Here is a 14615-nt window from a genome sequence, read left to right on the forward strand (position 1 = left end):
TCCACTACAGAAGGCTAAAAGACCAAAGGCAAAAGCTTCTTTGTGATCCTCAGGATACTTGTACACATGCATGAAAACAGACGACCTGTTAGGATCTGAAGAGCTTTGACTGTTTCTGCAGCCTTGGCACTTGCACCTGCTTTAGTCTGAGAGAATTTCTGACCCTGATGGGGAAAGCAGCTGTCAGAAGAATGGAACTGAAAGACAAATGGGAAACTACTCCCTGGTGGCAATTCTGGAGTGTAGGGGCACATTTGTCAGGTGTACCTTATGTTTCCCCAGGATGGAGCTTCGCTGTGTAATTGCAGTCATCCGGCACGGAGATCGCACCCCAAAGCAGAAGATGAAGATGGAAGTGAAGCACACGCGGTAAGAGCCAAGGCAAGAAGGTGCTGTGCTGCTGGAAAGGGAGGAGGGCCTGTGCTCTGAACCAGGAGCAGAGGGATGAGTGTCTGGGAGGCAGAGCTTTTTTCTGGCTCCATCCAAGCAAATGCTTTCAGCCCAGTTGAGAAAGCTCCCTTCCCCCATTAGGATCCTGGCACCTTCTGTGTGAACACTGGAAGGGAGAGTGAAGGTCTGCTAGGTGCTGTAAAGGGAAGTGCACCACTAAACTGAAAGCTAGCTAGTGGCTATATTGAAAACCACTTGTTTTTTCAGAATTTCTGAAGCACAGGGAGGAGCCAACAGGCTGCTGGTTCTCCCTGAAGGACAGAGACTGAATGCACATGTAGGGATGACGCTCCTTGTATTACTGAAACAGCAGAAAATGAATCAGCATTCTTTGTTGTCTGTTCAGGTTCTTTGAATTATTTGAGAAATATGATGGTTACAAGACAGGGAAGTTGAAACTGAAGAAACCAGAGCAGCTACAGGTAAGGAAGTCCATTTTGGGGTTACTGTGTGGGACATGCAGGTAATAGAGATTCTGGTGCAAGGCAATTCTTTGAGAGGGTAAAAACCCTCAAAAGGGCAACAGTCTGTCACACAGAGGCTCCCTGTCTGATTCTACACCCTGTGCACACTCAGCTGATTGACAGCAGGAGAGCAGAATGGAAACTTCTCCGGGCTGATGTGCACACTGTAGGATGGGGTTGTAGGACCCGATGCAGCTTGCCCACCTGCTGCGGTTGCCTCTGGTGGCAGATAGGAGTGGGGTAGTTGGAGGTGCCTGCTTGATTCTCAATGGGAGTGGAGCACAGGGTGGGAATGAAGCAAACTGCCATGTGAAAGTTTGTCCTGCCTGAGCTGTGTCTTATGAGATGACATATCTCTGAGGAGTGTCTGTCTGGACCTGATGCTAGGTCAAGCTGTAAGGAGTCCTCACAGGAATTTACAGTGGTGAGTCTGAGGCAGAATTGCTGTCTGCTTTCCAACAGGAAGTGCTGGACATTGCGCGCCAGCTTGTGGTGGAGCTGGGAAGCCACAGTGATTGTGAAATTGAGGAGAGGAAATCCAAACTGGAACAGCTGAAGAGCGTCTTGGAGATGTAAGAGTTCCTATCTCAGGGCACCATGGGTTTGCCTCGGAGCATATGATACAGAAACAAACTGTGCTGCTGGTGTCCTGGCCAGATGGCCCCAGAGACTGGGGTCTCCTCTGTCCTGTGTTAGCAGCTGTACATGATCGTAACCTTTTCTTATTGACATCAAGCCCCCTGCTGGTTCTTGTCCTAGGTGTGTCTGGTCTTTGACTAAACAACTTGAGAAAATTGAGCTTTCGTTGCTGCAGTAGAGAAACTGGAGTCCTGAAGGGACCACGTTGATATGAAGCATTTTGATAAATTTGGAACAAATCTTGTTTTAAATAAGGTTGTCCTGTGCCAAAAGTTTAACAAAAAGAAGCTCAGAAAACATGAACAGATGTTTGTGTCCTTTCAGGTTTTATACAGTTGAAATAAAAGATAATATGGTGGTTTTGGCATCTTAGAAACAAAACCAGGGTTTCTCTCAGGACTGCAGGTCGCTTTGGCACACACAACTGATGTCTGTGTTCAGATTGAGTCTCTGGAGCACAGAAGAGCATTTTTTGTGGTAATTGCCTCCCCTGCTCTTTCTGCTCATTGCAGAAATTAGTTACCCTCAGTGCATCTGTCAGAGTATTTTATGTTGTGATCTCATTAATTCACTTGTTAAAGATGTAGATAGAGATTAAAGCCCTAGTGAGGAATGTTCTCAGAGTGTTCTTGGTTGAAGAGCAAGTAAATGGATTTTTGAATTTCGTTTGGGGGAGCTGTTTGGCTTTTTCTGGGGGGATGTGCTCGGTCAGGGAGATGGCAAAAAAATCCAGGGAAATGGCAAAAATCTTGATATTTCATGGCAATGGGTGTTGCAGCAGAAAGTCTCTTGCCTGTGCTGTACTTAAACTGTGTGCTGCCTGGGGACCTCTGGGCAAAAGCTGAGTGGAATTGACTTGTTTCATTTTTTTTTCTCCCCTCCCTTGTGACAGGTATGGGCATTTTTCTGGCATTAACCGTAAGGTTCAGTTGACTTATCTGCCTCATGGACATCCAAAAACTGCAAGTGAAGATGAAGGTAAAGAAACCTCATGTTGGTACCCTGATCTTCAAGGCTGGAGTTCAGGTGTGCGTGCAACTACCCTACTTGTATAGGTCTCTAGACATGCAGGCCAAAACTGGTGACCTGTGTCTTGTCTTTGCTCACATCATAGGAAAGGTTGGAGTGATGCTTAATGTGGTTTCAAGTACACCCTGGTTTGCCACAGGGCTTGTGCTTCTAATTTTGTGAATGTCACCTTATACCTTCAAAAAGTAGTGACCGAATTTCCTCCTTTCTGGTTTGGTTTCTGGGGATTTGGGGTCAGGTTTATGTTGAGAACACTCTGTAGGGTGCTGATGACAACCTTTTCTTCCTCCCCTCCTCTCCCTCTGCAAGCTCAGGTATGAGATTTGATGTAGTCAGTACCTGTTTGTCTCCTAGAAGCTCGCCGAGAGTCCTCCCCCTCCCTTCTCCTGGTGCTTAAGTGGGGTGGAGAGCTGACCCCAGCAGGAAGAGTCCAGGCAGAAGAGCTGGGGCGAGCCTTCCGCTGCATGTATCCTGGAGGCCAAGGTGAGCTTTGTCCAGGTACCTCTGGTCCTGCCCTGTGCCTGCCAGGCTGCTCAACCCAGGTGAGGGTTACTCAGGCTGTGCCTGTGTGTGGCCTCTAGGACTAATTCTTGTTCTTTTGAGTTGACATGGCAGGAATAAATAGTTTTGCACCCAAAAATGTGTAAGCTGTCCTGAGAGGTCTGCTGCAGTCGTTAACTTCAGTGTGTCAGAGCTTTCTTTAAATAATGTGCCAGGATTTAAAAAAAAAGGTTGTTCTAATAAGATACATTCTGAGGCAACAAATATGATTCAAAATTTATGGACTATTAAAAAGAATTTAAGTCAGATGTAGAGAACGGAGGAAATCTGTCTTGGAACACAGATAATCCTACCCTGGGACAGGAGAATAGGAAGCTCCTCCATATTTTTTCCATCATAGTTCTGAAAAGCATCTAGTATGCACACAAATCAACAAGAGCCAAAAATGAAAAAAAAAAAACAACCTGAGATTGGAGATTGCCTTTGAGTCAGGACTAATACACTGCTGCTGGATTGGCCCAGTGAGCCCAGTATTGGATACTACTTGTCTTTGACTTGTATGTTTAATTAATTCCATTTAATTAGTTACATTTCAAATTAATTAAGGAAATTTAAATTGGATTGGAGAAGATTTCCTTCTGGAATAAGGAAGAGTTAGTTAGCCCTGGTGGAAAAGGATTGGGCCAGGACTTAAGCAAGCTGGACATACGTGAGCCCAAGGGCCCTCACGGGCTGCACCCACAGTGCTGAGGGAGTGGGGAGGTGTCCCCACAAGGCCGCTCGAGATTCTCTTTGAAAGTCTGTGTGGACTGGGGGATGCGCCTGAGAATTGGAGGAGAGGAAATGTCACTCAAACAGGAGGGCCCAGGGGAACTGCAGCTGGGTCAGCCTCAGCACAGTCCACGGGATGGTATTGGAGCAGCTAATCCTGGAGACCATTCCTTGGCACATGAAGGATAGGCCAGTGACTGTGGGTAGTCAACAAGGATTCACAAAGAGAAGTCATGCTTAACTGATCTGATAACCTCCTTCCCCTCTTCTGAGGGCTCAGAGTCATTCTGAACCACAGCTTTGAAGACTTCTGCTCCATGTGGTCATTCATCTCTCCATGAGAGTGCTGTGTTCTTGAATAGTATTTGGTGCCTAGCAGCTTTGTCAAGACATACATCTGACTTCTGTATAGTGCTTGTCCTTGTCTGTCAGGGTGTTTCTCTGAGTTGTGAGGTAAGAGCTGGGAGCAGCATTCCCAGTGTACCCTGTCGTGTCAATGTGACTGGGTGCTGTGCAGAATCACCGTGGGAGTGCAGAATCACCCTGGGATTCAAGGCAGCAGCAGCAGCAAATAATCACCAATAGTCAATGTCTTTGAAGGTCAGACTCAAGAGCTGCATGAATTGCTTTCCTTTGTTGCTGATCTGACTCCTGTGGCTGACTCAGCCATCAGAAATAAACTAGCAATTTGTACCACAAGGTTATTGTAGCTGTACAGGATATGCTTTGGAAACTGTTTCCTGCTGAACAGCCTGGCCTGCAGTTCTGAGGGCAGTAGGGCCTACTCTTGTGCAGAAAACAAGCAGAAGGAAGTGATTTTTTTTTTTTTCCACATCTTTTTCTGCACTGGTGTATGCAGGCTAACAGGACTCTTACAGACTATTTAGAGGGGTTTGCTGCAGAATTTGGGCAGCATCAAACTTGACTGGTGAATGCTCACTTTTTCCCTCAAAATGAGCCTTCCCAACTTAAGCAAAGCCTTCATTACGTTTCTAGTCCTCATGTATATCTGGAACTGTTGATTTTGAAGCAGCCCAAGTGCACATGAAAGTGATTAATTCTCTAAATAACTTTGTTACTACAATAAAGTTTGTTGTCTAAACCAGTATATTCAGCTGATAGTTTTGCAGGTGTCAGAATATGAATTTTAAGTTGTCCTCTGTTCCAGGTGATTACGCTGGTTTCCCTGGCTGCGGCTTGCTCAGGCTGCACAGCACCTATCGCCATGATCTCAAGATCTACGCCTCAGACGAGGGGCGAGTTCAGATGACAGCAGCAGCTTTTGCAAAGGTCCTTCCTCTCTTTTGGGCATCCGTTTGTTCTACCATGTTAGTCTTAAAATATGCTATTTCTAAAGGAAAACCTCTAGTAATGAGGAAGGAGCTGTCCTAGAATCTTCCCCCTCTCTGTTGGATGGACTGGGGTACACTGAGCTAATAGCAGGTGTATGGGGCAGGACTGAACATCTGATGCAACTGCACACATCTGTCACCTTTAGTGTCCTGTCCAGGACAGGACTCTGACTGGAGAAGGAGTTATGTGTGAAGTGTTGCTGGTGTTTGGTGTTAGAGCACACCAAACCTGTTGCTGAGTTAATTGCCTATGGAATGAGTGTTCCTGGGATGGCTGCCCAGCCAGAGGGGTTATTCCTTGCCTGATGGATTTAAAAAGGTAGTGAAATATCTGGTGCAGTGTGGAGTGGGGAAGAAGACAGGTTCATCCGCAGCTAAAGCTTGAGCCAAGGGGGATTCTGTGGTGGCCTTAGCTGGTCTTCAGAGCCTTTGCTTTATCAACATTTTCAAGCAAATTGAGTTGGCTGCTCTACATTTGCCCAGACAAATCTGGGGCTGCTGCAGACAGAGCTGTCTATTGCTTTAATAGCTCTAGAAGCGTGCCGGAGTCACCTCTGACAGGAGGGGCTGTTGCTGTAAAACTGCTCTTCAAGGACAGTTGAGATTTCACTCAAGTTGGCTGAATTCTTGCCATGGAACTACCAGAAATGTTTGTTGCTTGGGTTGCACAGAGCTGAAATCTTGTCCTGTGTGGCTTTAGGGTCTGCTAGCCCTGGAAGGAGAGCTGACCCCCATCCTGGTGCAAATGGTGAAAAGTGCCAACATGAACGGTCTGCTGGACAGTGACAGTGATTCCCTTAGCAGCTGTCAGCACAGAGTGAAAGCACGACTGCGTGAAATCATGCAGAAGGATGCTCAGTTCTGTGAAGAGGATTACGAAAAGGTAAAACACCTGTGTGACTTCATTGCTCCCTGTACCTGGAAGGAGAATAGGATTGCTGTAGTGGCTTGATTTTAAGTCTGTGGTATGTGAACAGAATTTAGTTAGTTTGAGATCAGTTCTGGCTAAAATTACAGGATATACACAGAAGTGTGCAGGTTAATAGCCCCTGCCCTTCTTTGAGTGACAGTCCTCAGTGTTGCTCTGCTGACCCCTTCAAGATTCATCATGGTGCCTTCCTATCTCTTTAGGAGTCCCAGTGCATTTTGTTCTTGTGAGTGTGCTAAAAGAGCTCTTGTGGTTTCCCACATGCTGTCCAGAGCAATCCCAACTGCTGTGGGCAGGGAGTCTGCCTTGTTGAATTCTAGATCCATGCTCTGTGCACGTGTGGACAGACCTTTTTGTTACAAATCCTTGTGTGTCCTCTCAGAGTCTGGTAGCTGCAGAGTACAGAGCTTGGGCTGCATCCAGCACTATAGCTGTGAAAGCCCTATAGCTGCTTCTCCAGCAAGCCCTGAAAATACTGTTTTTCCCCATACTCTGAGATGTGACTACTGGACCAAAATCCATTAAGGAACATATTTATCACCTCAAAGAACTACTTAAAAAGTCTATGAAGCCCTTCTGCTCAAGCATAGAAGCAAAGTGAGTCAAGAGAGGATGCTGCAGGTGGAGGGAGGTCCCATCTAATGGGAGCAGTTGTTTGTTCCCTCTGAATTTGATCCTGAGGAAGTTTTTAAAACATACCTGACTACACCTAGGAATAGTCCAACTTACTGTGCTCAGCTGGGAACACAGCTTTTTTCTCGAGTCAAAAAACAGTACAACTGCAAAAGGCAGCTATTTTGTGATCCCAGTTTGTAAAGACACTAACTAATCTCTGCTGGACTCTTCTTTCAGCTAGCACCAACAGGCAGTGCTTCTCTGCTCAACTCTATGACCTTTATCCAGAACCCGGTTGAAGTCTGTAACCAGGTGTTCACCCTGATTGAGAATCTCACCTCCCAGATACGAAAACGTCTGGAAGACCCAAAATCCGCAGGTGACCATCAGAACTGGAAAGGGTCTGGAACAAATTAATTTATTGTTACATCTTCAGAGCTCCCAAACACCACTAGGGCTTATGTTCGTCTATAGTAAAGAAATTCTAAAGTGAAATTCTCCATGTGCCATTGACGTAGAAGGCTCCTGTTCCACTTTTTGACTACTGTTAAAGGGGACTATAATGTAAAGGAAATTATATGTGCATCCTGGTTTAGCACGAATGTAAACAGCAACAGTATAGCGAGCAGAGATATGCCTAGTTTTTTCAGGCATTTTCTGGAGACTGTAAACAGCAGGTTTTTCAGTCACAATTTGTTAATCTCTAAGAACTTTCCAAACAACAGTGCAAGAGCTTTAAAAAGACGTTTTGGGGACATTCCACAGGATTTATGGCAGACAAGCAGGCAAATGGTTTCACTTTTTCAAGCAGTTCAAAAGCAGCTTGTTGCTGCAGGTTAAAACTTTGTGCAACAGGTCCAGTGGCTTTTCCAGACTAGGATTCCTGTGGGTGACACGATAATCAGAGCCATTCTGTGCGGGGAGAAGTCCATCATAGTTGTCACTTGAAATCTCTGCAGCAATAGTCATTGTTCTGTGATTCTGTGGTTCTCGGATGTGAATTTGTTTCAGGTTTGGTGTTCTCTGCTGTTTAGACCTGCAACTGTATCACAGTGAGACTTTGGAACTGATGCTGCAGCGCTGGACTAAGCTGGAGCGAGATTTCCGCATGAAGAACGGGCGCTATGACATCAGCAAGATCCCTGATATCTATGACTGCATCAAGTATGATGTACAGCACAACTGTGCACTCAGACTGGAAGGCACAGCTGAACTCTTCAAGCTCTCCAAAGCCCTGGCAGATGTGATCATACCCCAGGTAGAGCCCCTGTGACAGTGCCTGTGGCACCAATTTCTGACCCTTTCCCTCTATGTTTTGTCTCAACTCCCTTACACATTAACCCCCAAGGCAGTATATTGCAGTGGGTGTTTCTCAGATCTGTCTTAGTGTTTGTGTACGGCCAAAACCATTTATGACTTAAAATGTGGCAGGGCTGGGCTCGTGGTTGAGGATTCTGGCAGGGTCAGAGTAATGAGCAGCTGATGCAGTAGCTTTTCCATGTTCGTTGTAGCGTGTCACAGCACAGCTCTGAGCTGCGTGTGCTCTGCTGCGACATCCCACCCTCCACATGCAAGGTCGTAAAAGTGAAGAGAGATTTCTATGTTAAAGTTCTGGCAAGTTTGTTATTCCTGTCAAACTAGGACTTGTGCAGTTTGCAAAGTTGACTTGCTTCTTGCAAAGTTTTGTTTATGTGGGATGAGCTTCTACCAGCAAGGTCCAGCTGCACTTGTGCCCCTGTAGAGCAGAAGTGGTCTCCTAAACTTTTTCAGTGTTGCTGGTGAGATGCAGTTTTCAGCATAGCACTGCAGGTTTCGTCTTTGCCAATAGCAGTTGTTGCCTTAATGCTCATGCTAGGTCAGGGTATAAGTTTGCATGTCATAGATTGGAGGTTCATTCATTCATTCATTGCACCTCTCAGCTGTTGGGAGAATACAGACAGTCATGTCCAGACATGGCTGGGGTCCTTGGAACCCTCAGGAATATGTGAAGAAAAAAAAAAAAAAGCCAGAGATGCTGAGTGACATCTCTCTTTCTGTCCTTGCTGAGTCAGCAGTGCTGCAAACAGGACTGTTGAAGTCAAGCTGCCTTTCATGTGAGAATGTGGCGAAGAACCAGGGCTCAGGGTGTCTGTTGTTTTGTTCCTGCAGGAATATGGGATTAATAAGGAGGAGAAGCTGGAGATTGCTATTGGCTTTTGTCTTCCTCTCATTAAAAAGATCCAGTTGGACCTACAGAGAACCCATGAAGATGAGTCTGTCAACAAACTACATCCTTTGTAAGGCTTGTGCTGCATGCTGCTGGTGGTGGGGAGGGCAGCTATGGAGCAGTGGGTGGTTCCTATGCCATAACAGTGTACAGGTGTGGAAGGAGGTACTGAGCATACACTGAAGGACCTTCCAAGAAGAAGGCATGTCGATGCTCCTAGAACTAGAAGAGAAATGGAAAAGGCACACTGAGGTTGCCAACCAGAAGCACACTGCCACAGAACCTTCTACCCATTGTAACCGGATGGTGATGCCTCATCCCTTTCCCTACATGGGGCAAGTGTAACGTGATGAGCCACTGCCCTACTGTGTGTCTCAGTTAGGATTCCATGAAACTTTCTGCTCTTGTGGCCCATGCTCCTACTATTTGTTCTGTCCTGCTGCCTTTGAGATTTCGCAGTGTGGGGTTATCTCATTCCATTAAGCATACAGAAGTGTGACTGCCTGATAGATGGCAATTTGTTGGCAGACTGAATAACTCTGGGCTGATTTTGGTTTAGGTACTCCAGAGGAGTCCTGTCACCAGGACGCCACGTTCGGACACGGCTGTACTTCACTAGTGAGAGCCACGTGCACTCCCTGCTCAGTATCTTCCGCTATGGGGGGCTCCTGGATGTAAGTGTCCCAGCAATGCTCACAGAGTAAGCCTCCCTGCTCTTCTTTCCAGTAACCTTTTCCAAGGTGGACAGTGTATGTTTGTAGGTTGCCCCTTGAGCCAGCTCTCCCAGAAATGCTGTGCATCAGTGGCCTCTGGCCAGCTCCATCTCTGTCATGTTTGTCTGCTGCAGCTTCCTGTGCCTTTCCGGCACAAAGGAGCATTGTTCTTCCTCAGTGCCTGTCTTGCTTGCACAGGAGACATGTTTTCTCCAAAAGTTGTCCTGCTGGTTTCAGGTGAACAGACCATTTACCTGTGTAGGAGGATAGCAGTATGAGGCAGTGGAGATGAGGGAAATTCTATCTTCCTGCTTCCTTCAGCCCTTTGTTTCAAGAACTTGGCCCTATTATTTATTGTCTTTATCTCAGTTCTAAGTCAATAAAATCACTTTGCTTACAGAGGAAGTAACTTGAGGTTGCAAATGCACAGACCATGCTCTCTATCAGAGAGGCGAATGACACATGCTCAGTTCCGCGCACACTGTGTCTCACCTAAAAAATCCAATGCGCAGGCTGGAAGGTGTAAAGACCTTCCCTGGATCTTCGCTCGCGAAGACTGGCCATTAAAAAATAAAGGGGACTAATTCATCCAACCCACCCTTCACTTTCTCTCATAACCTGCTTCCTGAAGGAATTGGCATGCAGACCCTGAGAAAAGCTCTGTTCCAGTCTCCTCGAGAGGCTCTCTGATTTACCTTTCTATTTTTAAGTACGGGCTGAAATACCTTGTTAGTTTGGGCTTGGTTAGCGGGCATGATTTCTGATGTCTGTGGCAACTCAACCTATCTGTAGACAGTGATCAGACAAGTACCTCTGAATCACTCACTGAATAAGATGCCTCTTTATTCCCTGACTCAAGTGTCTGAGAATGCCGTGTTGCCAGTGCAGGCATATTGGGCTGCATCTGTTTTTGTTTGTACCACAGGGGTTCAGTTCATGTCCTTTAAGATGGTGAGATGCTCTGCAGCATCATGAGTGGCACTTCAGGTGTGGCTATTCTCTGGCAGTGTGGGGAGGCAGTGAGGGGTGGGCTGCCCTGCTCTGCAGAGCCCACGTGTGTCTCTAGATTTCTCATTCAGCATGAGGTAAAAGCATTTCACTTTGTCCCTTATTTAGCACAAGTTCATCCCTTGTGGTCCATTCTGTTGTTTGAGAATGGCTGTGTTTGGGAACCGCTATGGGCTCTGCTTGTCTCCAAATCAGCAAGGCACAGGGGCTTGCAGCTCAGATCTGCACGTGGGTGGTGTGGGCAGCTGTAGTGTTCCTCTGTGCAGCTTCTCCTCGCTGCAAGCACCCCACCTCATTGCAAGGTCATCCCTTCATGCAAGTTGAGCAAGGTGGTTTTGTCCTGACAATGTTGTTACCTTGTGGAGAGAGGAACTCTCTCAGTCCCATTTCACTGAATGCTGCAAGGTGTCTGCTGTTGCTTACCCCATGCGACTGTTTATGTGTATATATCAGGAAAACAAAGACCAGCAGTGGAAGAGAGCCATGGACTATTTGAGTGCTATCTCAGAGCTGAACTACATGACCCAGATTGTTATCATGCTCTACGAGGACAACAACAAGGTGAGGGATAGAGCTGTAGGATAAAATGCTTCCAGCCATGATGCCAGGCACAGTCCCCAGAGATGAGTTCAGTTGGAAGTCTGTAACCTGAGCTCTCTACACTTGTGAACAAAGACAGATGGATCATTAACGCAACTGCTAGTTTTTGGTTTTAAGTGGGAGGCAGTGACCCAAGTTAACGCTTGTTACATGTAAGCAGAATGTCACTCTGAGCAGTAACACCAAACTTATGTGATCAATACCAGCTATTTTAAAGCATTTCCTAGTGCAAAATTACTTGCTGCTTCTCAATATTAATTGCAAATAAACAGTAGGAAAAAATAAGTAAAAGCAAGTGATATTTGACTGTGTTTTTGACATATTTCTAGAAAATATCCAGAAATTTCACGTGCATAAACTTTTTATTATTTTAAGTGTACTGGTATAGTTAGGGAAGTGTATACTGGTTTCTTCAGGAAATAAAGAGAATCATTTAATAAACATTTAGAATGTGGGAGCTGATGGTGGTAACTGTAAGTAGGTATGGCACCAAACTGCACATCCTAATCCCCAGACCCTGTGACTCAGCTCTGTGCTGCAGGAGGTTGTAGTGGTGAGGGGAGAAGCCCCTTCCTCACACCATATACAGTTAGAGCCTTGTATTCACAGAGCTAGTGTGGGCTTCTAATGGTAGAAGTTCTACTTGTCAGAAAAAAAGTCTGACGAGCTCTCAGGAGTGGTGTGGATCTGTCAATCAGTCAGGATGGTGAAACTTTTGGTTTTATGTAATTAGTGCCAGATACTGTAAAAACTCTAGCTTCCTTAAAAAAAGCTTAATGAAAAAATAATATTAGACAGTTACTTCAGTCTTGGAACAGCCTGACTGAAGGTCTAGGAGAGACCCAGTTTCCTCCTGTCCCACCACTGTGCTGGGTTTACAGCAGGAGTGGGTTGTGAGGGGCTGGGGTTTAGGGCCATGTATATATATACACATAGAGCTCAATTCTGTTTTACTCCTCTGTGGCTGTTGTTCCAAAATGACAGCAGCCTGAATGCCTCAGCTGTGCGCTGATCAGGGCTGTCCTTTTGGATGAGACAAATCTGGAGCCATTCTTTTTTTGGTTTCTCGTTGCTTCTGCTTTCCCTCCAAAGGATGTGCCTGGGAAACGTGCTGGCTGGCATGGCAGGGTGGGACCTTGGCCTGTGCTGATGGTAGGATAAACTGGGTTTGGTTATTTACCTATTCCCTGTGCTGTGTGTTCACAGGACCCCTCTTCAGAGGAGCGTTTCCATGTGGAGCTGCATTTCAGCCCTGGTGTCAAAGGCTGCGAGGAGGACAGGAACGTGCCCACAGGATTTGGCTTTCGGCCGGCCTCGGCAGAGGTGAGCAGACACCTGGGTGGGGGCCACCGGCCCCAGGAGACCCTTGGGTGCTGTCCTGCTCTACCCGACCCTACTGCAGCGCGTTCTTTGCTGGCTGCTCTCCCCTGCCCACAGGCAGCTGGTGGGTCATGTCCCTGCCCCGTCCTGGTTCATCAGGGGCTGCTGGGCCCACGAGTGCCTCCAGAGCTCAGCAGAGATCTGAAACTGATGCAGGGCAGCTCTGGCAAAGGCCACGTGCCTGTAGGCATCAGTGTCTCCTTATGGCAGAACGAGGACAAGAAGGCCGACCAAGGCAGCCTGGAGGACCTCTCCAAGGAGAAGGGCAGCGATGAGCCAGACCATGCTCAGCAGAAATCCCCACAGCCCTCTGAGCCGGTCAGCATCCAGCGAAGGTCGCCACTGATCAGGAACCGGAAGACAGGGTCCATGGAGGTAATCATGTCACGGGCACCCTTCCTTGTTCTAACAAAGGCCTTTTGCTTGGTTTTGGTTTCCTGGTATTCCTTTTGACATGTCAGAGTCTGAGATGATGCTGGGGAAGGATCTGCAGAAGGTAAAGAAGGATGTTGCGGAAAGCAGACCTCTATCCTCCCCATTGAGGAAGGAGAGGGGGAGCACAGGCTAGAGGAACTGATGAGGAAGAGGAAGTAAGGAAATGCTTGGGAAACACAAGAATTTTTTGGATTACATGCTCTGTAGAGGCACTGATGTAGCCAGCTATGAGATTACATGCAACCTCATAACCTAGCTATGGTGACATCTCTGCCTTCCCTTAGGCTCCGTCCTTTGCCTCTCACAAAGTCAGTTCCATGTTTCTCGTTCTTCTCTCCCATCTAAGATCTCATGCTGATCAGGGGTCCCTGCTTAATGATGGGTTCATCCAGGGTGTCAAAACTGTCAGGGTTTACAAATGTCCCATTTGCTGATCTACTGGAGTAACAAAATTGATTTTACTGTTCTAGCCTCTCCCCTTCCTGGGTGTTCCATGTCACAAGGCCAGTGTCACAGTCAGCATGTGACTGTCACCTTTAGAGTGCTCTGGAATTGTCCCTCCTTTTGGAGGGATTTCACAGGCATTTTTGCCATCAGTTTTCTGAACCAGTGAAAGCAGAGTTAAGGTTTGAGATATTTGTTAGCTCACTTCCAGTGATGAGTGTTATCACCTCTGTGCACAGCATTCAGAGGCTTTTTGTAACCGGCTATGTTTAACATACTAAGTTGAACAGGATATGATTTCCTGCTGCTAAAGAGAAAGTCTGTGTCTCAGTGATCCCAGCAAGAGTCTTGGGAGACAAGGAGCTCACTGCATGAGTCCCTTTGTGCTTTTCAAATCTCCACTGTTCCACAAGCCAACACAAACTGGAAATTAAAATTGAGCATTCACTGTCACAATCTTAGCATATGAGTACGTTTGTGCTTCTTGAAAATGGTGTTTCTATGGAAGAGACATACCTTTCTTTACCTTCAATTGAAGTATAAAGGCTTTTGAGAGCAGTGGGTAAGTTGGAGCACAACACTGATTACATTGTCTATCTTTGCAGGTGCTATCTGAATCTTCTTCCAAATCAGGAGGTTATCGCCTCTTCAGCACATATTCCAGGCAGTCTTCTGAGATGAAGCAAAGTGGCTTAGGTACTGTACTTGACCTGTAACCAGCCTGCTCACCTGTACCTCTGTATTTCCGTGGGCATCAGCCTGTCTCTCCACATACACGTCTGGCTTGAGTTCCTTGTATGTCTCCGTGTGTTTTATGTCTTCTCTCAGTGTTACTGTTGAGACCATTGTAGAGACTGTCTTAGTGTTATTTCTTTTTGTATATGATTTCTCCTTCAGCTGGTAGGAACAAAAGACGCACTTTTCATCCTTTATAGTATGGGAGGAACAGGGCAAACTGCCTATCTGCAGGCTGGCCTTCTGCTTCTCTGATGTTCTCATTTGTTACACCATTTCTGAACTTATTAGGAAGAAATGATTTTAGGTGAGAACGAGCATGCTTTCTGTTCTGCTAAACAGCAG

General features: G+C 46.4%; 1 protein-coding gene across 8 annotated transcripts in view; it reads left to right on the forward strand.

Moving 5' to 3' along the window:
• PPIP5K1 (diphosphoinositol pentakisphosphate kinase 1) overlaps positions 1 to 14615 on the forward strand; it is a 49145-nt gene that overhangs the window by 11425 nt on the left and 23105 nt on the right. For 6 of the 8 annotated variants that reach the window (XM_050309729.1, XM_050309733.1, XM_050309728.1 and 3 more), the window contains 15 exons: positions 283 to 369; positions 797 to 872; positions 1377 to 1486; positions 2446 to 2531; positions 2937 to 3065; positions 5023 to 5144; positions 5907 to 6089; positions 6987 to 7128; positions 7784 to 8007; positions 8898 to 9025; positions 9515 to 9629; positions 11130 to 11237; positions 12483 to 12599; positions 12867 to 13031; positions 14141 to 14231. In XM_050309729.1, the coding sequence (XP_050165686.1) occupies positions 283 to 369; positions 797 to 872; positions 1377 to 1486; positions 2446 to 2531; positions 2937 to 3065; positions 5023 to 5144; positions 5907 to 6089; positions 6987 to 7128; positions 7784 to 8007; positions 8898 to 9025; positions 9515 to 9629; positions 11130 to 11237; positions 12483 to 12599; positions 12867 to 13031; positions 14141 to 14231 (1883 nt within the window). The remainder of the gene's footprint in view (positions 1 to 282; positions 370 to 796; positions 873 to 1376; positions 1487 to 2445; positions 2532 to 2936; positions 3066 to 5022; positions 5145 to 5906; positions 6090 to 6986; positions 7129 to 7783; positions 8008 to 8897; positions 9026 to 9514; positions 9630 to 11129; positions 11238 to 12482; positions 12600 to 12866; positions 13032 to 14140; positions 14232 to 14615) is intronic. The other 2 variants (XM_050309730.1, XM_050309731.1) reach the window with 2 other exon arrangements.

The sequence above is a fragment of the Myiozetetes cayanensis genome, unplaced genomic scaffold (assembly GCF_022539395.1).
Source record: "Myiozetetes cayanensis isolate MyiCay16 unplaced genomic scaffold, myiCay2020 scf14, whole genome shotgun sequence".
Classification (NCBI taxonomy): Eukaryota; Metazoa; Chordata; class Aves; order Passeriformes; family Tyrannidae; genus Myiozetetes; species Myiozetetes cayanensis.